Consider the following 27846-nt stretch of genomic DNA (forward strand, 5'->3'; position numbering starts at 1 on the left):
GAGCAAATAACAAGTGAGGGAGCAAAGAACAAGTGAGGGAGCAAAGAACAAGTGAGGGAGCAAAGAACAAGTGAAGAACAAGTGAGGGGAGCAAGAGTGAGGAGAAAGAACAAGTGAGGAAAAGAACAAGTGAGGGAGCAAAAAACAAGTGAGGAGCAAGAACAGTGAGGGGAGAAGAACAAGTGAGGAGCAAGAAGAACGAGGGAGCGCAAGTGAGGGAAAAGAACAAGTGAGGGAGAATAACAAGTGAGCAAGTAAATAACAAGTGAGGAGTGCAAAGAACAAGTGAGGGAGCAAATAACAAGTGAGAGAGCAAAGAACAAGTGAGGGAGAGGGAGCGAGTGCAGCAAAGAACAAAGGGAGTGTAAATAACAAGAACGAGGAGCACAAAGAGGAGTGCAAAGAACATGTGAGGGAAAAGAAAAGTGAGGGAGGCAAGTGAGGAGAAAGAAGTGAGGGAGAGTAAAGAACAAGTGAGGGAGTGTAAAGAGCAAGTGAGGAGAAAAGAGCAAGTGAGGGAGCAAAGAACAAGTGAGGGAGTGAAGAACGAAAGGGAGCAAAGAACAAGTGAGGAGTGTAAGAACGAGTGAAAAGGAGTGATCGTAAAGAACAAGTGAGGGAGCGTAAAGAACGAGTGAGGGAGCGTAAAGAACGAGTGTATTTTCAAACAATAAAATAGAATATTTTTGAATGATGAAATGATTTTATTTGCTTGTTAAAAAGTGTATCATATAAAATAGGAAACATTGATGTAATTCCACAGTGAGACAAAATCTAAAAATGACTAAGTTGTGGGTTTTTTCTGTTGTTTTTTTAAAACTTTGTTCGCTGGTATTTCTGTGAAAACAGGAACGTTTCCTCTCGGTGAGTTAACATCGCTGACGCTGGCAAGAACAAGTGAAGAAGTGAAACAAGAGGTTAGCACTTCAAACAATAACAACCCTGCACCACTTCCTGTCTTCCTCCACACCCCCACCCCGCCACACTGTGTGTGTGTGTGTGTGCAGACGCGGGACTCCACCTTCACCTCGCTCACCTTGCAGTTTTCTCTGCAGAAGAAGAAACAAACACACACAGGTTTTTTATTGGGTTCATTCAAACTGCACGTCTGGTTTTCTCTTACTCTTTCACCACAGAGATTAACAGCAGGATTAACACGTTCACCGTCGCCACTCTGTCAGGATATGACATGATAAAACAATCTGCTTCCCCCGCCGCCGCCGCAGCAGCAGCAGTAGCAGCAGCAGCACTTTTTGAATTTACAACAGAAAACTTTTGAATTTGCAAAGAAAACCTTTGAATTTACAAAAGAAAACTTGAATTTATAAAGAAAACTCAGATTTGCAAAAACAAAAACTGAATTTGCCAATTATAACTTTCACAAAATTTTAATTTACAAACCAAATTTTCGAATTTACAAAGAAAAACTTTGAATTTGCAAAAATAAATTGCAAACGGCCTAACAGTGATCCTAGTTTTGTTTGCAAATATGTTTTTTGTTTTCAAATCCACTCTGTTTCCACATTGAAGACACAAAATGACCTCCATAGATAAGTGGAGTTCTGTTAAATTGTAGTTTGGGACGTCTCTCCGGCTCTCACTGATAAAAACACAGGGGAAAAGATTTTTTTGTCACTTTGTAAACCTTCCACACTAAACCCTATTAAGGAAAACGTCGATTTTAAAATAACAGCTCACAGGAGTTTAACGGTGGAGTTCATCACTGGTGAAGTTAATCACTGCTGCCTCCATCACTCAAGTTCAAATGTGTTATTCTGTGACTCCAGTGTTTCCTAAATTTAAATATCTTTATGGTAAATCCAAAAGAATGATGTGAATGAGGCAGCAATAGACCAGCAGCTCCTGTGTTTCCTCCAGCTAAAAATGCTGATTTTCTCTATGGACTTTGGTGTGGGAGAGTGAGCGCTTCACAAACCTCAAATTCTTTTTATTTCCTTCTTTCTTTTGTTATTTATAGATTAAGTCTGTGTGATAAACATGTTGTTTTATTGTGACATACATGTGCTTTGTCACTGTCCTCATGACGATGGAATATTCTGAGATTATTTTCTTACCGAGCAGTTGTTGGTCCTTTGTTTGACCAGATTAGACGCTCAGAGGACGCGTCATAAACTTAAAAAAACGACTGTAAGATGAAAAAACTTTTTAAAGCTCAAGTTTATTTCTTGTTTACAGTGATAATAATAATCCCTTACGTCCGCTTCAGCGTTGCAGTTGCGCGTCTGACCTGTGGTGTTCTGGAAAAATGCGTCCCCTGAGCAACTTGGTCGCCTGCTCCTGGCTGACGGATGACAGCTCCTGCTCCGTTACCTTGACAACGAGATCAGGACAAATATAAACATCACTGTTTATAGCGGGCCACGATACATATACAGAAATTTAATTTTATATATATATATATTATATATATATATATATATATATATATTACACACATATATTTATATGGAGGCGTGGCCGCAGGACACCATTTTATGTCGACAGATGTCCCTCAATTCAACAAACTGGACTTATGCTGTACATAATTATCTCATGTCTGTCTCTCATGTTTTAAATATATAAACGGATTATTCTTGTTCAAATCAGAACAAAAAAGCACAAGAAAAGGTTCATAATAATGTACAGTATGGAACAAACGTAAATATCTGTGGACCAACATTTATTACATTTCCGGCTCTAATTTTTTTTTTAAAAAGAAAAGAGATTAAGAAAAATCCAGCCTCACCAGAACAGGATTAAATCCCAGGATTCTCAGGTGGCGAATCTTGACGGCCAAGAGACCACGAGGGTCGGACGTACCGAAGCAAAGCACGGACAGTGGCGCACAGATTACTGCGATTCTGAGGGATTAACACAGAAGCAACAAGCATTCTCAGCTTCACACGACACAAAATTTCAATGAAAACACAAACAAACGTGAAAGTTGGACAAATAAAATCCCTCGCTGTAATTTTGAATGCACATTTCAATACTTTTGACTGAGACTGTAATCCTGTACAGTTGAATTTTGATGATTTAAATTCTTTCTGTTCTCAAATTCAAATACAACATCAAAGACACAGAACCTGGAATCAATCTGTGCTTTTTAAGGTTCACAGGCCGATTTAATACAATTATGACGATTAATATTTGGGTTTCTCGCTGAAAGAGACCAACAACTAATCCAGAAATGTCATTTATGTCCTAGGATTGGTTGCTAATCCCTCTTTTACATATTTCACGTCATTGAAATCAAGTAAAAAATAGTTTTACTACCCTGCAGTGTTGACATGTTGTATATTTGAACTATATGTTATTATTTTTTACACTATATGGAGTATGTTGTCTGTCTGAAAGTGTTGTATATGCCTCCCTCGTCTCTGTGAGCTTCATTCCTGCTTGAATAAAGGTTTAAATAAAAGAAAATCCATGTGAAAATAACTGCAGTGGATTTCAGAGCTTCTTAAAGACGTTAGATAATATTTGTACCTTTGACTGCTCTCTGCTGGAGACGACGCTGCCGCTCCTTCACTGAGACTCACGGATGTTTCCTTTGGTGGAGGTTTTGTTATCACGGCGTCTGAGAGTGAACACGAACACACACACACACACACACACACACACACACACACACAGCTACTGTTTTAGTTTAGGTTTTTTTTTGCATCAATAACTGAGAAGAACGTAGATCTTCACCTATGAAATAGGCGTTCTCCACTAGCACCATTTCCTGTAGCCTCGTCTCTGCCTGGTCCTGGTCCTGAAGCAGACTCTGCAGGATCTGTGAGAGCTGAGGGTTCACAGGTGGACTTGAGGGGGCGGGGCCATCGAGGACAGACAGGGGCACGTTCAAGGGACAAGGGAGATGAGGACGATCCAGACGGAGACACAGGTCCAACGTCTGGAACATTCTCACCTGGTTGTCGAGATATTTCAACGCTGAGGGCGACACAGAATCAAGTGACATTAAGAAATGAAGAAAATCAGGTGTGTATCACATCTTGTGTTTGTGTGTGTGCGTTGAGTGTCTTACGTGTGGAGCTAAAGCACTCCATCGTACTCGGCTGCAGGAGCTGCTGCAGTGGCTCGGAGGGAAAGTGGCCCAGGAGACACAGGTAGAACACAGACTTTAACAGTCTCAGTTCAGTCATCTTGGGCAGATACGGGACCAGGACTTGAGTGAGACCATCCAGGAACCTGGAGCGGCAACAAAAGGAAACACATTTACTTCACGACTCTTTATCCCACCTCTGAAGTTGGAGATTATTCAGACAAACTATGGTCTAAACCACTTACTTTCTCACACCAAACTCCATAGAGAAAACCAGCGATTTTAGATCACAGCACACAGGAGTTTTTGATCCACTGCTGCTTCCATCAGTAAGTTCACATTTGTCATTTTGTCAAATCTGTGATTGAAATCTTTTGTTTAGATTTACCTCAGTGACACAAAGTGACCACACGAGGCAGCAGTGGAACAGCCTCTCCTGTGTCACTGTGAGCTAAAATCACTGATTTTCTCTATGGGGTTTGGTGTGGGAGAGTGAGTGATTTGTAAACTCGTGTTTTCATTCAGAAAATGCCGTCTAAGGGCAAGAGAAAGTGGTAAACTGCTTGAGTTGAAGTACATTTTATTAGTGGAGCTTTTATATAACACGCACAATATTATGAAGCCAACAAAAGGACAAACCAGCGAGGAAACACCTTCATTAATGAGGAAACACTGAGGTCACATACGAGTCATAATAACATTGAGCAGTGAGTGACCTACTGTTGTCTGTGCTGCCGCAGGTCATAGTTCAGAGAGGAGAAGACCTTTAGGACACAGAGCAGATCCTGAAGCGTCAGAGCGTCCGGACAGGACATCACCTTCTCCATGTACGCCTCCATCAGAGAGGACGGACAGAAGAGGAGGTCCTCGAACGCAGAGAGGAAGAGGAGGAGCTGAGCAGAGAGAAGAACACAAGTGTGACTGATGATTTTTAGTTATTATGTATTACAAAATCCCCAAAAAATACTTGTATAATGCATAATAAACAGGCCCAAATATACAAGTTGAAGGGAATAGAAAAGAGCTAGAGCAGCACCTGCTTGTTGCTCCACATGTCCATGGTGGAGGTGATGTAGTCTGAAGTGCCAGTGAGCATGTACAGGTCTCTGTAGTGCAGCTCCCGACAGGAAAGCAACACTGCCAACAATCTGTTGAAGGGGGTTCCATGAAGGTTTTCTGTGTGTGTTGACAGTGGGAGAGCACATTTGTTTAGTTTAATCACAAAAGTCACACTTTTTCATGGTTATATGTGTATGTATATATATATATATATACATATATATATATATATACACATATATGTATATATATACACATATATATATACATACATATATATATACATATATATATATATATATATATATACACACACACACACACACACATATATATATATATATGTGGATTGGATAGTTTTAAACTAACTAACTCAATCTCAGAATTTCAGCTATAATCTCTGACTTTAATCTCAGAATTCTGACTTTATCTCAAAATTCTGACTTTATCTCAAAATTCTGACTTTATCTCAAAATTCTGAATTTAATGTCAGAATTCGAACTTTGATCTCATTTATAATATAAAAAATATTTTTATATATACATAAAAGGTTTTCTTCAGTGAAAATGTTGCACGCTCTGTGTCAACATTGTATCCCTCATAAGATCCAGTCTTTTTTACTGAAATCATAATAGTAATATGTTGTTGTTTTTTACCTGTGAACTTCTTACTACAGACATCGAGCAGAGGTTTGGAGAAGAAGCCCATCGTGGCCATGGTGGTGATCATGTAGTGGGTGTTGGGAAGTGTGAACTGATCCGTCATTGACAAAGCCTTTTTCTGAAATAAACAACACACACACACACACAGATACTGAATTCAAATATGAATAAACATAATATCTGCTGGAGAACAGGAGACACAGGGATTTTCCTCTGGTTAAAAACTAACACTCGTGAAGACAGACCTCGAGTTTACGTTTGAGCGTCAGCGGAGCGTCTTTCCCCGACATCCGCATCATCGTCTGCAGAGATTTTACATCCTGGATGTCAGGAATCTGAGCTTCAACGATCAGCCTGGGATAAAGAAACGCAAGAGACAGAGAGTAAATCAGTGTTTTTACTGAGTCTAAACACGTTAATCAATAATAAAAACACACAGTTTCACTTGTACACAACAATATAAGACATTAATGAACATTAAAACTGTTTTCATAAGTTACACTAATTATAATTCCTCTCCAGGTTTAAGAGAAACAGGTTTGTGCTATTGTTCCTGTGTGGAGTGTATCCAAACCTAACAGTGGTCGAGGAAGTCGATGTGATGGAGAAATACATGGTATTATGGTATTTAAAGCACTGTTTTAGAGGTGTACTGCTTGTGTTTGTGTGCGTTTGTGTGGTACCTCATGGCCTCCTTGAGTGCGTTGACATTGGGACAGTCGTCCATGTTCTCCAGACAGGAGGCCAGGATCGACAGGCTCTTCGTGTCATAGTCGTTCAGGTTCGCCTGTGAGTGAGTGAGTGAAAAAGAGACACACACGACAGACATGAAGAGGTAGCACATGTCTTTTCTTCTCACTTACTGCTCTTAAGTACCCAAGAATGGAGCAATTTGAGAGTTGTATTGTATGTCATATATTTAATATTTATTGACTTGTTTTAAATATGTATTAAAGATACTATGAGCAGCTGTAACTGTAACTCTGCTCTGACTGATGTCAAACATGACATTTTGTATGTGTGTCTGACCTGATAGAAATTATTATTAATCTGCCAATAAATGATCCTAACATGTATTTGTTTGTATGTGTTTTGGATTATTTAAATATATACTTGAGGATTCATTTCATTAAAAAATAAAGGTGGGAGATGATTTTTTTAGTGTACCTGACATGCTCGTAGGAAAGTCTGGACCACGCGGCTGTGTTGCGGCACACCCAGGCTGACTATGCTCAGGAGAGAGTAGGTCACATCCTCGTTGCGCATGTCTCCCACACACTTCATGGCTCTTTTCAGCAGCCTGTGAAAGCCAGGATGCTCAAACATCAGTTGCAGCTCAAGGCGCCGCTGCTCCTCTGACAGCTTCTTTGAGATGGACCACATGTGCGTCAAGCAGCTGCTGACCTGTCGAGTAGTGGGCGCATACTGAGTGGTGAAGTCCAAGATGTCTGAAGGGGAGCCACATCGCTGCAGGTTTTCCACAAAATGGTAAGTCTTCTGCCTCTTGACTGAGGTCCTCTCATCAGACAGAGAGACAAGCTCCTTCTCCTGCACACTGTGGAAACTATCCTGTGAATAAAACCTCACTGAGTGGAACGGACTCGTGAGCAGGCAGGTCTGGTTTTGCCCCGTGCACCAGACATGTGCAGACCGAGTGTGACGAAGAGACGAGTCTTTGATTGATGTTGCCACCAGAAGACTACGGTGTGTCAACGGAGTCCTGCGGCTACAAAAGCGAAGGGTCCATTTCAGGACTTCCTCTGTCACCCACACAGACATCATGAAGTGACTTCAGCAGTGTCCCTGTGAAGAGCAAGTAGATCACATCTATACATAAAGCGTTGTAGCATTTCTTTTGACTCGGTCTTATAACCTAGGGATGCACAATACTGGACTTAATGCCAATATCAGATATATTTGGAATGGTTGAGCTCGTAACCGATACAAATATATACGTTGTCTCTTTAAGTTAACATAATGTTTTTCATACACGTATCACAGCAGATGTATATATTAATGTCCACATTGTACAAAAATGAATAAACATTAAACAAATAAAAGTATAGAAGTCAAGGAAGTAACAGCTTATTCAGGTACTGTCATATTGAAATCAAAATGGTAATAATAATGTAAAAATTGCTATTTCAGTTAAAAATAATTGCAACAAATAACATTAAGTAATTTTAATGTCTAAAGTTTTGTTTCCTAAAACACAAAGAATTCATCTGCACAGTAACATCTAAACATCAACAAAGGAGTTAAGATTTGATATTTCAGTGCACTGTTGTTATTATTATCGTTCCACTAAATTAAGGTTTAAAGGTGATGCGTAAAATAATATTATTACAACACTATGATGCACTAGTACTAAAATATTGGTCTCAATAATTAGAATTTAATAATGTAATATAAGTCATGCTATTTAACGCTTAAAATCTCGGTCATACAGACAGTAATATTAAATTAGTAGTTTTTTTATCAACAAGGTCAAAAAATCATGAATCGTAGGCTAGCTACATTAGCTTATGTTAGCCGAACACCTACCTTGTAACTGTTATCGTGTAAACAACTCTCGCAAAATAACTCATGGCGCTTCATGTGCCACACATATCGATTTACCGGCGTTATATATTGTCATATGTTATCATTAAACCTTAGTTTTATGTTAAATTGTTGTAAAAACTCTTCCTCGCTACACTCTCGTTGCTAATATGTGCGCCGGCATGTTGGGTCCTTAATGGGAAGCTAGTAGACCCAAATTTTGCCTGACTAACAAAAAAAAAACAAAAAAAAACGCACAAGCAATTAAAAAAGTAAAATATCCGACGTGTAGTATTTTTATAGTAGTGATACAGCTAGACTTTTTAGACACTTATTGCCATACATATTTATTTTTATTTTTTTACATTTTTATTTTTTAGTGGCGTTTCTGACTCGCACTCAAACAGGCGCAACTTTCGATCATTTCCTAGCAACCAAAAGACGCTGTACAAACAGAATGGCAAAATTTGTGCTCGCTGGTAAATTTTTTTAATTTTTTAACGAAATTCTTATTGTTTATAGCAGTTCAATGCGTCTTATTATTATTATTATTATTATTGTTGTTGTTATTATGGTAGCCCGTATAAAATATATATAAAGGTAAGTCATATTTATGAGAAAGTATCTCATAATACTGACCGAGCATCTCATAATTATGACTTAATTCTCATAGTTTCTCATTATTATGACTTAGTTTTTCATTATTATGACTTAATTCCACATAATCCTGCCTTCGTCTCTCATTATTATGACTTAGTTCTCATCGTTTCTCATGATTATGACTTAGTTTCTCACAATTATGACTTAACATCTTGTAATTATGACTTTGACAGGTAAGTCTGACTGTCCTCACTTTGCCAAAGCGGAGCTTCTATCAGACTCATTGCAGAGATCGCTGCCAAACTTCAGGGTCCATAAGATCCCCATCCTCCCACAGGAATGGAAAGTGAGCTATTTGTGTGTTTATTTTTGCAAACCTTAAACCCTTTTTCCAGTGTAACCTCAGTTTGCCCTTTGACAGGAGTGGCTGGAGGCCACGTGCAAAACAAACGGCTGGAAACACGAGAAGTCGCCTTTAATCTGGAGGGAGCTGGTGGATCAAGGAGGCAAAGGGACGATTTTAGGAGGCTTCAGCGACTTCCTTGAGCACTGTCAGGTTTGGATATACTGTTGTGTTTGTGTTTTTCTTTTATTTAGAATCAGAGCAAGGAAACAGGAAAGAGAAAACGTTCACATCTCCACAGAAATTTTGACATCTCCTCCCTCTTTGAGTCCAGAATCTGTCCTTTAAGCACAAATAATAACTTTTAATACCTTTATTTTATTATTAATGTTCCCAAAAGGTTGAATCCAATTAATCTTTTATACACGCTGTACTTTACATTAAAAGAAAATAACAGTTAAAAGTTTAAAAACATGTAAATTTACAATTTGAACATAAACGTTTGTGGAAAAAACATTTCACAAATATTTGTGAAGATATTTCACAGAATTTCAAAATAAAAGTGTTTGTGTTGACATGGAACGACATATCACTTGCGATAAAAATCATATTTATGATGCAAAATGAATATTTTCCAAACATGAATACTCAACATCACTCGATACTAAGCGATGGGTCACGTAGGGCCCGCGGGCCACAGGTTTGACACCTTTGAGTAAAAAAACACCAGAATATTAAAAAAGTGGATTAAAAAACAGTGCGTGTGTGTGATGACAGAATTACTACAACGTGACGTCAGCGATGTCCACAGAGACGATGTTGAGTGTTGCAGCATATAATCTGGAGAGTGGGATTAAGGAGCAGGAAGGCGTCGCTCTCATCAAACCTCTTCACATCTGGATCAGCAGGTCTGACGTTGTGGGAAAAACTCAAACATTAACATTATTGTTCTTATTTGTCTTAATCATCTGATAGTTTGTTTATTTACCAGTGCCCTCAGCCTCACCTGCTCTGTCCTAATCCCTAATCTGGTCACTGCTGAGGTTTTCCCTCAGGCTGCTGCAGTCAGCCTTCATCTGCTGGACCTGGATGAGGAGGAGGAGGAACTGCAGGTCATGAAGATGGAGGTGGAGGATCTGGCTCTGCCTCTTCTCCACCAGGTACGACCAGATTTATATTCATATAGTGTTTGACATAGTCATATTCTGAGTATTTAATCTATGACATTAATTCAGAATTGTGAGGGAAAAAGTCTGAGTTGAAATCGGAACACTGAGATTACATTTTGGGGAATAATTTGGAATACTGAGATTAAAAAGTGTGAATTCTGAGAAAAAAAGTTCTTTTTGCAGATTAAAGTCAGAATTTTGGGATTAAAGTCAGATTCTGAGATTAAATAAGATTAAGATTTGAGATTAAGATTGAGTGGGTTTTTTTAAATAGTGGCAGGCATCCGTCGTGGAATCCTGAACTCGGTGAAGTTGCTCCAAGTTTCCGAGTTAAAAATCCTCTCAGGGGAATTTTTCCCTTTTCAGGAACGCCTCGCAATCACAGATATTCCGACTTGAGTGACTGTGTCAGTGTTTCCTCACAGGTGAGCATCCACACAGACGTGGACGAGGCCTTCCACGGAGCAGATGTCGTCCTGCTGCTGGATGAACGATGCTCTGACGACAGCGACGAGAACCAGAGCGTAGAAGAAAAGAAGGAGAAGTGGAGAATGAAGAAAATCTCACAACGATACACAGATTACGGACGACTCATCGACACCAGAGCCGACGAGCAGGTGAAGGTTGTCGTCTGTGGGGACTCGTTTGTCAACGCCAGATGTTCTCTGCTCGTGGATGCCGCTCGCTCCATCAGCAGCGACCGTTTTGTCGCCATGGCAACGCAGCTGGAGACCGAGGCCAGGGCCATAATCTCAGAGAAGCTGAGCGTGAAGACGTCAGGTGACGACACATTTGTCCGTCTCTGTGAGGCCACATCACCTCACTCATGTCACCTCTTCTTCTTCTTCTGGTGCAGATGTGACAGATGTGATCGTGTGGGGAAACATCAGCGGCAGTTTCTACGTTGACCTGCAGAGGGCGCAGGTGTTCAACTTTAACGGGCCAATAAGAGGACCGCCTTCTTTCTCACTGTCACTGCTGAAGATCTTCCACCACAGGTTCGTTTTCAAAATATTTCACATTTTACAAAAACTCGCAGAGTTACAAAACAACTATATTTATGTGACTAAAAAGTATTTAAAATGTTGTAAATTTACCAAAAAAATCACAAATATTCACTACATATCTTTAAATTATAGTTGAAATTCTTAAAAAAACATTATGTACGTAATGTATTTAAAATGTTATAAATTTACAAAAACGTGACAAACATTGGCTATATTATTGAGATAATTGTCAAAATATCTTTAAATTAGTTTAAATTATTTTTTTTAAATGCAGCCAAAACATTATCTGCAGTCACATCATATTTCTCGTCTTAACTCAGACTCCGTCAGGTTTAGAAACAGGTTTGCGATCAAATTACAACTCTGTTGTGTCTCAGCTGTGGTGCCATTGTTGATTTCACAATTTAATCTCATGATTGTCATTTAATCTCAGATAGAATAACATCCTGTCCTGTATTGGGAAATGCCCTCAAAAAATCCCAGGCTCTTCGTATTATTCTTCTCCTTCTTCTTCCTTCCAGGAAATGGCTGGAGTCAGACTTCCAGGACTTGGTGCGTCGTCGTCGTGATGCGGTGACTTCCAAGACCGGACACGGAGCGGCGGCCATGTCAGCAGCTGACGGAATCCTCACACTTCTCAAAGCCTGGAACGGCAGCTGTGGCCCGGACAGAGTCTTCTCTCTGGGTGTCGTGTGTCCAGGTCCAGACAAGAACAATAAAACTACATTTGTGACATATTTGTACACACTGTGAGCAGAAACCAGAGGACAAACAGATTTTAACCACTTATTTAAAGGCTCGGCTCATAAAAATCCATGTTTGCTGCTTTATTTTAGCTGTTTTCAAGCTGGAAACTAAAAGTTTGTAAAGCGCTCACTCCACCACACCAAACTCCAGAGAGAAAACTGTCGATTTAACAACAAAGCACACAGGAGTTGTTGATCCACAGCTGCCTCCATTAGTAACTTCAAATGAGTTATCTTTTTGAATTTGGCATTTGAAATCCTTTGTCCAGATTAACTTCAATGACAGAAAGTGACCACACGAGGCAGCAGTAGACCAGCAGCTCCTGTGTCCCTGTGAGCTAAAAACGCTGATTTTCTCTATGGGGTTTGGTGCGGGAGAGTGAGCAGGTTGACAAACTTCCGTTTCCTGTCTCACAGTGAGATAAAGCAGCACATATAAATGTTTAAGATACGGCAGAATTGCTGGACTAGTTGATGTGAAGTGGGATTATTTCCCCGCGTCTCTCTCTCAGGTTTCTACGGCCTCCCCGACGGCGTCGTCCTCTCCGTTCCCGTTTCCTTCGCAGACGGCAAACACTCAGTGTTGGTGCCGGACATGAGCGTCAGTGACGAGCTGAAGCGGAGGCTTCACCTCTCTGCCAGTGAACTCACACAGGTAACACAAGCACAGAGGGAGGAGGGGGAGGGGGAGGAGGAGGAGGTGATGTGTGAACACAAACACTACAGAGATTATTTTCTTTCTCTTTCAGGAAAAACTGGCATCAGAGAACGACGGCGACGACAACAAATAAGCCACATCTCTTTCAGTTTGTCCTTTTATTCTCTCAGTTTCACACAATATTTGCTCTTTTTAGATTATTTTTTTCCACTTAAATGACAAAAGAATAAAAACAAAAAACCTCCTCGTGGTGAAACTTGCTCTCACTCGCTGCTGTTACGGATGTTTTTAGATCAAACTGAGTCACTTTATGGAAAAAGAGGGAGAAATTAGAAAATAGATATTTATATATATATATGTATATGTTCCTGTTTGTTTTTTTAAACGTTTTTGTTTTAATTGTACAGTTCCATAAGTGTGTTGAATTATACGGTTGAAGAAGCAGTACGCTACACTACCAGACACAGATTTTAGTCCCGTCGATATTCTCTTAATCTGCTGTTAATCTGCTGCTTCTGAAAGACATCACAGCGTCTTTTTCCTTTTTTTTCTCTCTCTCTCTCTCTCTCAAATTGTGAAGAACGCCGTCGTGGCAACGCAAGCTTTTTTACATGCAGAATATACAGGAGCATTTTCTACACTATACACAAGGGGGCGCCGCCGAGTGGACACAGGAGAAGACAAGATACGACGCGGAGGGAATGAGGGAGGGAGGGGACAAACGACGACACATTTCAAACAAAGCTTTTAACGTTTTTTTTACGTCCCTTTCAAAATAAAAGAAAAAAGAAGGATAATCTGAGTAACCTTGGGTTAAAAAACACCGTGGGGGAAACACATGCGTGATTAACGGCATGCACAGACCTGTCGTGGCACAAAGGAACTTTCTTTTTTCCCCCGTTTTCTATACAACAAACAAACCGTTTACTTCTGGATTAAACGTCTGGACATAATTGTGGTTAAAGAATAGAAATTCAATGAAACAAGTCCAAACTAATTGTTTTTTAGCTCCGCAAATGTGAATATTTGTGGTTTATTTCCTCTATTTCCTGACTCTTTATAAACCAAATGACCAGAAAATAATCCCAATCACGTGTTGACGCCCGATCACTTCAATCTACGACATCCACCGATGTCAGAAATGAAAGATTAAGTGTAACCATGGAGCTCTGGTGGGCTCAGATTACGATGTTTAACTTTGGGATTTTGGAAACTGAAGGGACAAAAAAAAACAACTTTAAACAAAAAAAAAAAGGTGCAATCAACTTAAATTAAATAATTTATTATCGTATATCTCTCTCTATATATTATAATAATAGTAATATCATCTTCATACGACCGTCTGGATGGAAAACAAAAGGTTTTAAAAACGATAAAGGCATCGTTCTCGTGTTAATCCCAGTTTAAGATCCTGAACCAAATGTTTTCCCTCGCTACATTTTGGTTGTTTTTTATTAATTAAATGAAATTAAAGTAAAGATTAAACACAGATTAAATCTACAGTATGTGATGAAAGCCGAGCGATAGAAGCCACTGATCCCAAAAAAAGAAAAACACAAAAACAAAGATGGTCCTGAAGTGAAACGTCAGGTAACAGAGGCTGAAAGTGACACCTGAAAAAAAAGCCTGGTTCACACTACAACCAACGACGCGTTAATCCAGGTTTAATCTAAAATCGGATTCAAGGACGTCTACGGTTTCTTGTCCTCTGACGTCTTCACTGCCGCAGACTCAAAATGTTCACTTTAACCAAATCAAAAGAACTTTAACTGCGTGGAAGATGCTAGTCATGTTTTGGGATTATTGGGAGATTATGTTCTACAATCAGATTTAAACTGAGGACTGCATCGACGAGGACAGGTGAATGGCGATGTTCACTTTAAGCGGCCGTTTAAAAATCAAAACAAAGAACCTTAACTGCATGGAAGACACTGGTCATGTTTTGAGATTATGCAGGGATTATGGCCTAGAATCATACTTAAACTGAAGATTGTATCAGCCAATCGCTGGTTTCAGTCATAGTCAAATTTCAAGGGTCTGGTGACAGGTTTCACATTTAGGTTTTGACGCTCATGAGCCACATTTGAGGGATTGAGCCCGATTTAATCTCAATCCCTCAACACTGACTTTCCTGATTGGAAAATGTCAGTGCGTTTCTTTTGTTTTAACGATGACGGCGTCGGATGTCGAGTTTTCTTTCCCTGGAGCTCGAGAAACAAGAGGGAGAAGATGGAGCGTCGGTTAATCTGGAACGACATCTGAACACTCCTGAAGATACAAAGACCTGGACCTGGAGGAGGGTCTTCAATGACTCCTCATTCTGAATCATGTCTGATTTCTTTTCGTTTAAAAATAAATAAGCGTGGCTTTTCCTGGGCTGGAGACGGTTGTAGTGTGAACACGCGTCTTAATAAGAAAGCGAAGAACGAACCAAACCATCAACAAACAAACGCAGGATTAAACGTCAAACTGTGATAAATGTGCGGTACGCGTCCGTACGTCTGGATACAGAGGAGATGGAGCGCTGAAGCTACGACCGCGGTTGTTGTAGAGGAGGTGGAGGTGTGTGTACCTGTCTGTCAGAGCCGAGCTCCAGCTCCTCGTCCACCTGCTCCAGTTCACTTTGGTCCAGAAGCTCAAAGTCCTCGTCCTCGGTGGGGACCAGCGTGTCGTCGGGCAGCTCCTCCGCCGCTGCCGCCTCGTCCGGCTCCTTGTTGGCGGTCGGCGGCGGCAGTGCCACCTCGTCCGGCGCCGCCTCTGTGCTGGTGACTGTAGTGTCAGCCACGGTGTGGGCGTGGCTCTCCAGAGTGGGGAGGAGCTCAGCGAGAGCGGACTCCTCGGTGGCGTCGCTGGACGACAGCAGCGCTGACAGAGTGTTCTGCACCACAGTGGAAATGGCCGTGCTCACTATCTCCTCACTCAACGCCTCCAGGGAGCGTTGTGCGCCCTGAGCCACCGCCATCTCCTTCTCCTCGCCACCCCCCAGTGGCCCCGCCTCCATCTCCGGCGGTCCCGCACCCCCCGGTGGCTGTCCGTGTCCGTTGAAATGCGTGTTGACAAAGTGGAGCGGGGAGGCGAGGTGCTGGATGAGGAGCGTGGCGGGGCTCAGCGGCTCCGCCTCCGCCTGAGCGCCGGCCTGCGCTCCGTCCGGGTGGGCGGGGCCTCGCAGGGGGAAGAGGAGGAGGTTGTGGTCGATGGACGGGAACTCCTCCACCGAGGGGAACTCTGGGAGGTCGCGGAGGTAGGACTCCTCCGGGTCGCTGTGGAAACTCTGCTGGTCCAGGTCTAAGTCCAGAGACAGCACACCATTAACGACTAGCAGGTAACCATGGCAACACGGATGTCATTAGAACATTTTTAGACCATTACTTTTATTTATTTTATTTATTTCATCAGACAAAAACATAGTTTCACTTAGTTTCTTTGAGTGAGTGAGTGTTGACCTTCAGAGACGTCGGTCAGTTGAGGAGTGGTGGCTCTGGACACAGAGAAGCCTCCGCTCTCTAAGATGGACGCCTCCTCGTCCGACAGCTCAGAGTCTGTGATGGCCATCGCCAGAGCGGTCGTCTTCACGTCCACCTGAGCCCAGAAAAACACATTATATATATATATATGTATATATATATATATATATATATATATATATATATGTATATATATGTATTTTATTGTATGAAAATGTCATTTTTGTCACATTCTCACAGTCTCATTTTCTGATTCGATACAAACATGTTTGGTAACATTTTCTGTATCTTTACATCAGGTTACAACATTATGGACAAAAAATTAATGGAGAAAATATTTTGTAACATAATGAACCAGTTTTCTTTTGATAATGTGATGTTTTGACACATTTTTGTCACGTTCCATTTTTGGCAACAAAAGTAATCAATAACATGTTTTTTTTGCATTATAACATTTTGTTAGTAATGTTCCCAAAACTAACGTCTTTCAGTTTTTCATTTTCGAACCATTTTTCCGAACAAAAGTATTTTTGTATCATTCCATGTTTTACATACATTCCTATTTTTACATTACACGTTTCTGGGTTTTTTTTGCACCACAGGTGACATTAAAACAGTTTGTAACTCGGCTCCGCCCATCTACGATTAAGAATGAATAACATGCGTCACATGGTTACTGTATGGAGATGATTATTGTCCTTGACACAGTGGAACTCCAGGAATGTGGTCGTTCTTGAAAGATACATTTACTATAGATGTGTGTGTGTGTGTGTGTGTGTGTGTGTGTTGTACCGTGGGGGCAAAACAAGACAGCTCCTCCTCGCTCTCGCTCTCCGTTTCAGCTCTTGGCTCGTCACCCTCCTCCAGCTCTTTCTTCACCTCTGCGCACACGCACACACACGCACACACAGAGTCCGGTGTCTTTAATAAAATGAATGACATTGACACCAAACTGCAGGTGAGAACTGAGCTCAGGGAACAACTGTAAACAAAGGGACTTCCTGGTTCTGTCGTCTGTTGAGTCTTCACAAAGACTGCTTCTGTGTTTGCAGCTAACGATTCTATTCAATAATCCATTCATCTGTCGAGGATTTCCTCGATTCATCGAGTCATTGCTTCAGCTCTACATGGTGATACTGTGAGGAGGAAAGAAAAGCAGCTCCACACTCACTCCTCTTGTCGTGCTTGCGGTGCTCGGTGTCTCCCTTCATGCTGTAGTCCAGTTTCATCAGGATGGGCTCCAGGCCCGTGTACATCCTCTGGATGAGTTCATGATAAACCACCAGAGGCCACAGCAGGACGCTCAGACCTGAGGGAACAACCACAACAACAACATGTACATCATCAACATTTCTCATGAAGAGAAGCGACGCGACACTTTAACACCGAGTTATTCACGATGTTCAGACTCACCGATGATGTACGAGATCATGATTCCCGGGACGTAATGTCCGAGCACAGCCAGGACGAAGCAGCTGCTGCTCATCATCACACAGAACTGACACGACAAAGAAATAAACATCAATAAATGCAGCGACAACTCCAGAAAAACCCTTTTAGCGTCGCGTAAATCAAGTGATCAGAGGGGAAAAAGACCATTTTAGCATCACCCAATAACAGGTTTTTATACAGTTATTAACATGTTTCTATAGCATGTTTAGCCACAAAAAAGGCATTCTGTTAAGTTTCGTTAATAATGACTTTTTAATTTTGTAACATTTTAACATTCTGTAGCTTATTTGTGGTCATCTTAATGTTTTCTACGGTAACTTTCATCACACATTTTAACTTTTTTGACCATAAACACGTTTTTATACAGTTAATAATATGTTTTTTTTGCAACAGTGGAACTTTTTTTTTTTTAAAGTTTTAGAAACAAAAGTATCCAAGTTATTATATTATACTGTATGTTAGTAACTTGTATTATTACAGCATTTTGTAGCTTTTTTGTGTTAATGCAAGTCATTTTTCACATGCTGTAATGTTAGCATGTTGTTTTTGTAACATTATAACACATTGGGATATTAATGTTTTTCTGTAACATTTTTTTGTACCATTATACATTTCTGTATCTTTTCTTAGCAACATAAGTTCCCCCTTTTTTTTTTAAATGATCTTTTATTTAGAAAGGCAGATTTCCATCACATATAATAAATACAAACTTAGTCATTCAAGGTCATAGGAAAGGATGGATGCAGAAAGTCCTGATGATTTTGTCCATATTCCCCTTTTATATAAAAATACTTTTTTTAGTAACATTAGTCCCACATTTAAGTACATTTTTAGTTTTAAGGTACAAAAAAATACCTTGCCGTGATTCTGCCTCTTGTACTGCAGCGTCTCCTGCAGGTACAGACAGCAGGTCAGGTAACTCTCAGCCAGGTGGTGACTGAGCTCAGGGACGCTGAGCAGATGATGCTCCACACTCATCGCGTCACTAAACACACACACAGGAAGGAAAGAGAGACATCGTCAGTGTGTGTGTGTGTGTGTGTGTGTGTGTGTGTGATGGAGACACAGGATTCCATGTTCTTGTAATGACAGCGGAGGGAAAACATATAACAGACCAAACAAGTACAGACGGTGTAACATTAGCTCAAATGACACAGTGTCACACTCGTATGTCACAATCTTAAAGACACACAGACACACACAGACACACACATGAGTACACACATGAGTACACACCTCTGTGCAGGCTCGATCTCTGCAGGTTGAACTGCACCATGGAGGAAAAATACACAGTTAGTAACAAATCATGATGATTCAGTTTAAGTGATTTCTTTGTTAAATGGAGCAAAGAAACCAGAAAATATTCACATTTAATGAGCTGAAAAATCTGAGAAACCTTTTTTAATTATGATAAGAAACACTTTATTGACCCTGATTGTGATATCACTAATGTCTGCTGAGGTGATACAGTATCGGTTATCGGTTTTATAGAGCTTCACGCCAAAATAAAACAAATAATCTACATAGTAAATTGAACACAGCTTAAAATATTGTTTATTTAGTGGATGAAATACATGATTTGAAATATATGGTAATAAATAGGTTTATAAATGTGTGCCTCTGCGCCTCAGAGCACAAACAATGTGTGCATTTTGACATGATATAAGGTTTGCTGGGACAATAAGAGCCGGGATTTGAATAAAAATCCAGCTTAACCAGTTTGTAAAGAGGTTTGAAACAAAGCTTCTGCTTTTCATGTTCAAATTTCACAGATGACCGGCGTTGTGTGAGGTACTCGATATTACATATGACTCATTTAGTGTATAAAATATGTGCTTTGAGACATATCGAGTGTTTGCTCGTGTCATGGATTGATAGAAAGGTGCTGGTTTACCAGTAATGATGGGTATTTTGGGCTTCCATCTCTCCAGCAGCATGAGTCCCAGCAGGGACACACTCAGCAGGAACAGAGGCCGCAGGGACGTGGAGGACAAAAGCCTGAGGAGACAGAGCCACACATAGATTAGCTCACAGTATTTCCCATTTACGCACAAACAAAATCAACATATTTATCACATTTCCATATTATTCCTCCTGTATGTGTATGTGAGGCAGGAGAAGGCGACGACAAACTGTCACCAACAGCTGCTCACACAGGCCTGGTCCACTCAGCCCCACATGAGGGTTTGTTAGCATTAAGCTCAACAGAAACAAACAGGTGCAGCAACTTAAAATAACTCTGCTTTTCTACGCTGCACCAAACAGGACGGGATAGTTTCCTGTCACAATTATCCTCACCAAAAAAAATGCCCTTTTAAAACTCATCTTAAAAGGAAAATGGGTGGAGTCTTCCCATAATCCAGAAAAGAGGTGATTGAATGTTATGTAAAATGAAAGAAAACATTACTGAGGGGGCCAAAAGGTGTTGAAATATTTGGTAATTTTCAGCAGGACTGGAGTTGTTTAAGAGATTTATGCAGAAAAAAGCAGAATAAAATATTAATTTAAGTTAAGTTTTTATAGCAGTTTTTGGAGGTGAACATGTTTGTCCTCAATGGCTTAAGAGGGTGGTAAATTAAACTGATCCCTGAGGGTTAAGAAAGTTCAGAGAAGTTTGCACAAATACAGACATTTTCAGAAGACTTAAAAAAAAATACAGAGGACGGCGATGAATTAATGTTATTAAATTTACAGAAAGCAAGACTGATGTTACCAAAAAGTGTGAACTGTAAAATAAAATATGGTTTAGAAAAGCTTTTTTAATATATTCTTGGACATCAAATGAGCAGCGCCTACTTTTTCAATATGTATCCATAAGCATTAGCACAAATAGACATTTTCGGTAAGAACGAACAAATACAGAGAACGAGGATGAATTAATGTTATTAAAATGACAGGAAACAAGGCACGTCAACAAAAAGTGTTAAAAACAATGTAAAAATGTAGAACCTTTTTTGGACATAAATGTGATGGAGCCTGCATTTTGTCATTTGTAATGTGTTGTGGTTCAGAAAATTGGGAGTGGACATGTTTGTCCTCAATGACTTGAGCGGATAGTAAATTTTAAATCTGACGCTGTACAAAAACTAATTAGGTATCAAAGACAATTTTCGGCTAATCACTGACATATTCAAGACTGATTTAAATTAAAAAATATCCCAGCCAAACAACATTTGTTTTATGGAAAACAACAGCACATTTTTTTTATTATTATTTTATTAATGACAACAGTGTGACATCAAGTAACCAAACTGACAATTAAAGGGTTAAAAACCTCAAAATGATTGAGCGTTTGGTCATTTTGAGCAGGAACGTTTTGAATTGTTTAAGAGATTTCGGCAGAATAAATTTTTTTATTAATTAAAAAAGTTTTTACAGCAGTTTTTTGGGAAGTGGACATTTCTGTCCTTCATGTCTTAAGAGGGTAGTAAATTAAACTGATGCTTAAAAAACGGTTTTAATTTAGTTCCTGGAATGACTGGAAAGATGCAGCTCCGCTTTGTGGCACAAAATAAATCACTTTGACTGTATAGTGGTGCGTTAAACAGCATTTTTAATCGCGCACGTGAAATATTGAGGGTTTTCCTCATTTGACGATACAAAAAATGCGACATAATCGGATTTATTGAGGTCGGTGTTGCATACTATCCTATAGCGTTTAATCTCGAGTGGGATTAATACCGTGTCGACACGGCGACACATTAGTAAGTGAACTTTTTTAGTGGCTTTGTGGAAAAAGACACATTAGCTTTAAGCTAAACAGACATAGTATTAAAAGCTAACTTGTAATGACATTCACTGACAGCAGCCGTTAGCCGCGTTCGCTAGCCAGCGAGCTAACAAACTAAAGGCGTACATTCACAGGCGGTGTGACGGGAGATTATAAACCCAGATTACCAGAATAAAGTGTTGAGTGTCAGGGCGACGGAGACGCTGTAGAGCGGCCTCTCCCACACTAGCAGCCTCTGCGCCCACAGCAGCAGCGGCTCGTACGGCGACAACCAACCCTGGAGACGCTCCCGCAGCCGCGTTAGCTCCGGGTTCGCGTCCCCGCAGGCCTGCTCCTCACTCCCCGCGGGGAACAGAGACTCGAGGCCGACCGAAGAGGAGGAAACCGAGGGGCGTCTTCTGGCCTCCTCTCCGCTCGCCATGTTTTCACCCCCACTTTGTTATGTTGTTTTGGAGATCACGGGGTGGACGAGGAGACCGACGTCAAGTGTTTTTACGCAGCTTAGAAACGCATCTTCCGGCCTGCGCCTTCAAAATAAAACCACTGAGCTACGTAGTAGAACGATTTGACTAGATGGATTAAAATACGCGATAAATTTAGTACTCGGTAAGTTATACTTGGTGGTCAAACATTTGACTTTGATGTATGAGCGCTAGCTTGCCTGACTTTGATCTACCCACTCCATTCATGTCCAATGATATGAAGGAGTCGGAAATGAAACCGGAAATATCTCATATATTATTTTGTGACGTCGGACACAAAACACAATATTACTGACAAAAATGTGTCCTAATTTTAAGTTTACCATTTGTAGAGACATATTTTAAGGGAAAATAATTTAAATACGTGTTTCCTTGTTTAAATGAACATTTTTTAATCACATTCATTTGAATTTTTTTTCAATATTTGAAAAAAAAAAGTGTAATTCATAGTATAAACATATTTAAATACATGTTTAAACAGTGGCATGTTATACGCGAAAACCTCACCTTTTACTATAAAGTTAAGATTATTTTCCTTTACTTTGAAGACATGATCAGTTTCCGGTTTTACCCTCGATCATTTCTGTCAATTTGATGCACCAAGGACACAGATGGGCGGAGGGACTCACGCGACCCCTCACTGACGAGGGAAGAAAAAATGTAATCACGTGCTTCCTTGTTTACTGTGCAGGGGACGGGGTTAAAAAAAAGAAATGAAGTGCGCCGCCGTGTGGTGAGATACATAACTGCAAGAAGGTTGCACAAAGGTTACACAAGGTTTTGCTGCAAACGTTTAAGAGACAAAGAAAATGCAGACAATATCAACATTTATATAAAGCAAAAACAATGTTTGACATGGATTTAATGCAGATTACACAAAACATCTTAAGGGATAGTTGAGGGGGTTTTTAAGTGAAAAAAAACATTTACATGGGTTTAATAAAGATTACAGAAAACATCTGAAAGGATATTTGAGCGTTTTTTTAAGTTTGACATAGTAAGAGAAGCCACTTAACAAAAGCCTCAACTCATAAAAGCTACCTTAACTTAAGGTAATAACCACTTTATCTTGCTTATCTGAACTTTACAAACTACTCACTCTCCCACACCAAACTCCATAGAGAAAAATCAATGATTTTAACATCACAGCACACAGGAGTTGTTGATCCACTGCTGCCTCCATCAGTAAATTCATATGTGACATCTTGTCACTTCGGCATTTGATTGACTTTGTTCAGATTAACCTCAGTGTCACAAACTTACCACACGAGGCAGCAGACGACCAGCAGCTCCTGTGTCACCATGAGCTATAATAATCATAATAATCACTGATTTTCTCTGTGGGGTTTTCCAAAATGTCCTCTTTCCAGTCAGAAAAGGTTGTCTAATGATGAGATAAATCAGCAAATGATGGAGTCTTCTATTGAGTGGCTGTGTCCCAAAAAAATAAACTCAACTAACCCTGAACTATCCCTTTAATGTATGTAATGTAAACGATGTAAACAACGGCACAGGTGATTTTCTCGTTTCGATCACACGGTGATTTCTGAAAGACACAAAAGTAGAAGTCACTGAACAAATGTCCAGAGTGAAAAAAGAAAGATATCAGAGAGCAGCAGGAGAACGACGATAAACCAGAGGGGAACCGGACAACAGGGTGGGGAAGTGGCTGCAGGTTTTACCTGCCTGGACACACGGCCAGGACTCAGGTCTGCACAGGTGGTAGAGGAAAGGGACGCCATTTCCCCCCCGGTGTTAGGACAAAAGAGCTTCAATACCTGCAGGAGTGAGGACCATGGCCTGCAGCAGGTCCGACAGAGAGATGATGCCCTTCACCTCGTCACTCCTGTCCACCAGAACCAGCCGATGGACCTGGAAGAAAACACAGAAAATGACAAGAACACTGTATTGTTTTATTTGTATGTACATATGTAAAACACTCTTGGGGAGAATGAACCCACCTCAGCTCTGACAATGCGATCCATGATGATTTCCAGGCTTTCGTGAGGATAGCACTTGATCACTCCCTCAACAAAGCACCTGCGCCTGCTGACGGCCTCCTGCATCGTGATGTCCAGGTTGTTGTAACTCTTCTGGGCGGCGAGATTCTGCCCCGAACACACAACAACCAAAGGTCAGAGCGGTTTCTGAGCAGCTGACGGCAAAATAAACAAGATTTCTCTGTCATACTTACAATGACATCAAACTTTGAGTAGAGCGCCACCACTTTACCTGAGAAAACATACTGTTAGATGTTGTAATAAGTCATCTATGCTCATAAATAGCTCTTTAATGCATAATTAAATGTTTACTGAATAAATTCTACACACATTTGATTCAATTTCCCACTTTTTATTGCAGTTACACTGCTTTTCCTGTTGCTTTGTAAACCGCTCACTCTCCCACACCAAACCCCATAGAGAAAACCAGTGATTTTAACATCACAGCACACAGGAGCTGTCGATCAACTGCTGCCTCCATCACTGAGTTCAAATGTTTTATGAAGTGACTTCGGCATATGAAATCCTATGTTCGGATTTAGCACAGTGACACAAAGTGACCACACGAGGCAGCAGCAGACCAGCAGCTCCTGTGTTGCCGTGAGCTAAAATCACTCATTTTCTCTATGAGGTTTGGTGTGGGAGAGCAAACATTTTCCAAACGTGTGGTTTACAAACATAAACAACAAACATGATATTGGAGACTTAAGCATTTGAAGTATTTTTTTTTTTATGAGCTGAAGATTTTAGTGGCTAAAATCTCCGAGTGTCTAGTTTGGCCAGTAAGGGGCCAGTCACGTGACAAAAAGTCCAACGTTTTGAGAAAAAGACATAAAAATATCGATATTTATAATGATATTTCACATAATTTCAAAATAAAAGCGTTTGTTTTGATGTGGAATGATAAATAGTTCACACTATAAATGTATTTAATCTTGCAGAATGAATCAAAAACATACAGAAATAGTCATAGTAAGGAGTTCACCTCGTTCGTTGACCACCGGCAGAGCCGACACTCGTCTGTCCACGAATATAGAGAGCGCCTCGTACAACGACGCTGTTTCCTGAACTGTGGCGATGTTCCTGAATGTCCCGATCCCGAGTTCCTTGATCGGCCTCCGAATAAACGCAGGCTTGGGAATTTGTCTCCTCTGTAAAAAAAACAGAAATGTCAGGGGAGAAAAAAAAAACGATGGAATTATAACAAACAATAATAATGAGTTACTCACGAATATATGAAGGAACTTGAGGATTCTTTTGTGTGTGAGAATGTGCAGGACGTTTCCAGACTCTGGATCGATGACGGGAAGCCTGTGGATCTTATATTTGAGTAAGGAATAAATGGCATCGAAGAGGCTGAGAGGGAAAAAAACCACAGAAACAGCAGATTATGGTGAGGCAGCTGTGTTACAACACTCCACACGTGTGTTACGGGCACTGACCTGGCCTCTGGAGAGATACTGATGAGGAAGAAATCGGAATATTGCAGATAGACGTCTGATCAGAAGGAGGAGGAGATGACGCATTAATGGGAGACATTGGGCTCATTCTGCTGATTTACTAAATGAATCACCTCGCCAAGTCTGGATCTTGTGGTTCTCCAGCTCGTACATCTGGACCTTTGAGAGGGGGAAACGACAAGCAGATCAAAAACCAGCTCGAACTTTGCCCTTCCAACGTAAACTCACGCTCACCATCGGTGACTTGTAATAGCAGTGGAGGATGTTGATGAAATCTGTAATCGTCAGCATTCCTGCGGCAGAAGACCATAAAAGACGGTTTGAATACAACTCATTTTAAAATTAGCCGTGTTTATGTGGTGGCAGTGACCTCGCAAATTCCGACTTCCGACTACAAATGGAACGCCAGCACGTGTCTGTGACGTCACAAGAACATGTTTGCTATTTTTTTTCTGCTGTTATGACGAGAAAATTAAGTTTGTAAACGGTTCGTTTTCTAACACCAAGGCCCATAGAGAAAATCTACGCGACACAGGAGCTGCTGGTCTGCTGCTGCCTCGTGTGGTCACTGTGTGTCACTGCGTTACATCTAAACAAAGCATTTAAAATGCTGAATTTTACTAAATGACACATTTGAAGTTAGCGATGGAGGCAGCAGTGGATCAACGACGCGGATTTTCTCTATGGGCTTTGGTGTGGGAGAGTGAGCGGTTTACAAACTTCAGTTTCCTGCGCGATAAAGACAATAACATGTTCTCAACATATCATAGACTTAAACTGACGTAGATTTTATGAGCTAAGTGTTTAGTCAATTGGCCAAAATCCATATTTCCTTGCGTCTGAGCTGGCAGCCATTTTGTTTTGACAGAAAGAGAGAGCTATGTGTCTCAGGCTACAAAGTATGTGATTTATATTAGCTAACATGCTAATATGGCATTTAAGAATAATGCTGAATGATAGTTCTAAGTTATTGGACATGGAAGCTAACATTAGCAGCTAGCACCAGAGGTGACACGGCGGCTCCTGTGTCCCCGCAAGTTAAATCGCTGATTTTTTTCCATGGGCTTTGGTGTGGGAGAGTGAGCGGTTTACAAAAGCAGCATAAACTTCAGTTTCCAGTCAGAAAAGGCGGTTTAACGGAGAGATAAGGCTTCACACACATTAGATTTTATAAGGTGAGCATTTCGTCAAGTGGCTAAAGTTTGCAGATAATTCAGTTTTTCACTGAGAACAAGTCTTAGTTTCTCAGGCTGGTTCTCAGAGATTGTCATGAACAGATTACACAGTCAATAATGATGCTGTTAATATTTCATCTCACCCACAAATCTCTGCAGCTTGTTGTCCCACAGCGGCGCAGCCCTCAAGCCGTTTGCCACCAGAGCAAAAAAGGCCTTTTTCACCTTTTTCCCCAAGCAGATAAAACCCCCAGCATCAGTCAGAGTGAGGCCTCACAGCTGCTGCTGCACACACACACACACACACACACACAGTGATGGCGTGTTTATGTTGTGGTCTTTCTTACTTGTAGCGTGGTGTCAAATATGACCAGTTTACAGCTGGTTGGGATGGCGTCGTAGCAGCGGTGGCTCTTCATGAAGTTCATGTAGACTGCGGCGTCAGCCTCTGTGAGGGATTACATCAGAAGTGATACAGAAAGAGACGATGTGAGGACAGATTACACACCGTATGGACACACGCAGTCATGTAATCCTACCTTGTTTCTGCATTTCCCTCTTCTTTTTTGGGATTGACACCTGCAACGTTGCCCTCATGACATTGTCACAACAGTTCAGAATCATCTCTGACAGCAATAATAAAAGGTGAAAGAATTCAGATTAAATGTCACCTGTGAAGGAGGCTCCATGAGTCTGTTGTGTCCATGAAAAGCAAGTTTTCAGCTGTTGACGGTGTTCACTTCTTTACCCTTTACTACTCGTGGTCTATATTAGGAGCTCTCTGGTGGTATGTGTTCACAGGCAGGGAAGACGGGGAGGAGCTGGCACCACTTTCAGGGGGAGGGACACTGTGGATTCATCCACTTGGACTGTTAATCACACTCAGGGTCACATTTTCAGGCTGAACTTTCAAGACTTAATGGACATTATGTAAGACATTTATTGTCTTAAAGGTCCAGTGTGTAAGAAAAAGTCACACTGGAAACAAACAGTTCGCCCACCCTCTCTTCTCTCTTTCCTGCACTTGTCGGGAAACAACAGTGGCCTTCACATTCCACACAGGAGGTTCTTCTTTGTTGACTTTTTAAATGTCAAACACATGCTGTGGCCGGTTTGTCCACTTGGGGCTGCCGTAGAAACACATTTGGTGGACATGGACAACATTTGGCACCACAGTGTCAGGAAACATGTGCAGAAGGAGGAGCTTCATGCTGACGAAGTTTTTGACTATAAGGACGAAGATAGAA

General features: G+C 40.8%; 4 protein-coding genes across 10 annotated transcripts; 1 reads left to right on the forward strand and 3 right to left on the reverse strand.

The window, feature by feature from the left end:
* Positions 1–682: 682 nt before the first annotated feature.
* On the reverse strand, positions 683–8502 carry fastkd2 (FAST kinase domains 2). 3 transcript variants are annotated; one of them, XM_044019976.1, is made up of 14 exons: positions 8317–8502; positions 6940–7575; positions 6456–6559; positions 6018–6126; positions 5767–5890; positions 5088–5227; positions 4772–4944; positions 4034–4197; positions 3697–3939; positions 3490–3580; positions 2747–2861; positions 2217–2331; positions 1037–1049; positions 683–884 (listed from the first exon to the last, which is right to left on the reverse strand). In XM_044019976.1, exons 2-12 carry the CDS (start codon positions 7552–7554, stop codon positions 2224–2226), a joined length of 1986 nt encoding a protein of 661 aa, XP_043875911.1. In that variant the 5' UTR covers positions 7555–7575; positions 8317–8502; the 3' UTR covers positions 683–884; positions 1037–1049; positions 2217–2223. The 3 variants fall into 3 exon arrangements, with proteins under 3 accessions (XP_043875911.1, XP_043875910.1, XP_043875909.1); XM_044019975.1 differs by having other exon boundaries at positions 683–1049; XM_044019974.1 differs by lacking the exons at positions 683–884; positions 1037–1049 and having other exon boundaries at positions 2161–2331.
* Positions 8503–8732: 230 nt separating this feature from the next.
* On the forward strand, positions 8733–13072 carry mdh1b (malate dehydrogenase 1B, NAD (soluble)). The gene is made up of 10 exons (XM_044015539.1): positions 8733–8792; positions 9147–9259; positions 9335–9469; positions 10034–10164; positions 10248–10416; positions 10851–11205; positions 11282–11423; positions 11954–12132; positions 12691–12833; positions 12928–13072. Exons 1-10 carry the CDS (start codon positions 8771–8773, stop codon positions 12967–12969), a joined length of 1431 nt encoding a protein of 476 aa, XP_043871474.1. The 5' UTR covers positions 8733–8770; the 3' UTR covers positions 12970–13072.
* On the reverse strand, positions 12753–22193 carry retreg2 (reticulophagy regulator family member 2). 2 transcript variants are annotated; one of them, XM_044015526.1, is made up of 10 exons: positions 21650–22193; positions 19647–19750; positions 18989–19019; positions 18608–18737; positions 17714–17798; positions 17472–17609; positions 17093–17181; positions 16280–16415; positions 15409–16121; positions 12753–12813 (listed from the first exon to the last, which is right to left on the reverse strand). In XM_044015526.1, exons 1-10 carry the CDS (start codon positions 21901–21903, stop codon positions 12781–12783), a joined length of 1713 nt encoding a protein of 570 aa, XP_043871461.1. In that variant the 5' UTR covers positions 21904–22193; the 3' UTR covers positions 12753–12780. The 2 variants fall into 2 exon arrangements, with proteins under 2 accessions (XP_043871461.1, XP_043871456.1); XM_044015521.1 differs by lacking the exon at positions 12753–12813 and having other exon boundaries at positions 13392–16121; positions 21650–22190.
* A 585-nt stretch (positions 22194–22778) lies between these two features.
* On the reverse strand, positions 22779–27387 carry prkag3a (protein kinase, AMP-activated, gamma 3a non-catalytic subunit). 4 transcript variants are annotated; one of them, XM_044015550.1, is made up of 11 exons: positions 27139–27387; positions 26947–27047; positions 26743–26824; positions 25659–25717; positions 25538–25583; positions 25407–25461; positions 24950–25320; positions 24159–24196; positions 23926–24072; positions 23743–23836; positions 22779–23510 (listed from the first exon to the last, which is right to left on the reverse strand). In XM_044015550.1, the coding sequence occupies exons 1-11, from the start codon at positions 27221–27223 to the stop codon at positions 23497–23499; spliced, it is 1092 nt and encodes a 363-aa protein (XP_043871485.1). In that variant the 5' UTR covers positions 27224–27387; the 3' UTR covers positions 22779–23496. The 4 variants fall into 4 exon arrangements, with proteins under 4 accessions (XP_043871485.1, XP_043871494.1, XP_043871482.1 ...); XM_044015559.1 differs by lacking the exon at positions 22779–23510 and having other exon boundaries at positions 23517–23836; positions 27139–27178; positions 27271–27387; XM_044015565.1 differs by lacking the exon at positions 22779–23510 and having other exon boundaries at positions 23520–23836; positions 24950–25115; positions 25194–25320.
* Positions 27388–27846: the final 459 nt, after the last annotated feature.

This window comes from Solea senegalensis, linkage group LG2, assembly GCF_019176455.1.
Source record: "Solea senegalensis isolate Sse05_10M linkage group LG2, IFAPA_SoseM_1, whole genome shotgun sequence".
Lineage (NCBI taxonomy): Eukaryota > Metazoa > Chordata > Actinopteri > Pleuronectiformes > Soleidae > Solea > Solea senegalensis.

Excerpts from the sequence above, each read along its gene's own strand:
- fastkd2 (XM_044019976.1), bottom strand. The coding sequence starts at position 7,554 with ATGATGTCTGTGTGGGTGACAGAGGAAGTCCTGAAATGGACCCTTCGC. Across the intron at positions 4,198-4,771 it reads CTGCGGCAGCACAGACAACA|GTTCCTGGATGGTCTCACTC; the intron begins GTAGGTCACTCA and ends TTGCCGCTCCAG. Across the intron at positions 2,862-3,489 it reads CCAGCAGAGAGCAGTCAAAG|AATCGCAGTAATCTGTGCGC; the intron begins GTACAAATATTA and ends TTAATCCCTCAG.
- mdh1b (XM_044015539.1), top strand. The coding sequence starts at position 8,771 with ATGGCAAAATTTGTGCTCGCTG. Across the intron at positions 9,470-10,033 it reads ACTTCCTTGAGCACTGTCAG|AATTACTACAACGTGACGTC; the intron begins GTTTGGATATAC and ends GTGTGATGACAG. Across the intron at positions 10,417-10,850 it reads CTCTGCCTCTTCTCCACCAG|GTGAGCATCCACACAGACGT; the intron begins GTACGACCAGAT and ends GTTTCCTCACAG.
- retreg2 (XM_044015521.1), bottom strand. The coding sequence starts at position 21,903 with ATGGCGAGCGGAGAGGAGGCCAGAAGACGCCCCTCGGTTTCCTCCTCT. Across the intron at positions 19,020-19,646 it reads CAAAATACCCATCATTACTG|TTCAACCTGCAGAGATCGAG; the intron begins GTAAACCAGCAC and ends TCCATGGTGCAG. Across the intron at positions 18,738-18,988 it reads GAGATCGAGCCTGCACAGAG|TGACGCGATGAGTGTGGAGC; the intron begins GTGTGTACTCAT and ends GTGTGTGTTTAG.
- prkag3a (XM_044015547.1), bottom strand. The coding sequence starts at position 27,223 with ATGATTCTGAACTGTTGTGACAATGTCATGAGGGCAACGTTGCAGGTG. Across the intron at positions 25,718-26,742 it reads CAAGCTGCAGAGATTTGTGG|GAATGCTGACGATTACAGAT; the intron begins GTGAGATGAAAT and ends CTTCTGCCGCAG. Across the intron at positions 23,837-23,925 it reads ATCGCATTGTCAGAGCTGAG|GTCCATCGGCTGGTTCTGGT; the intron begins GTGGGTTCATTC and ends GTTTTCTTCCAG.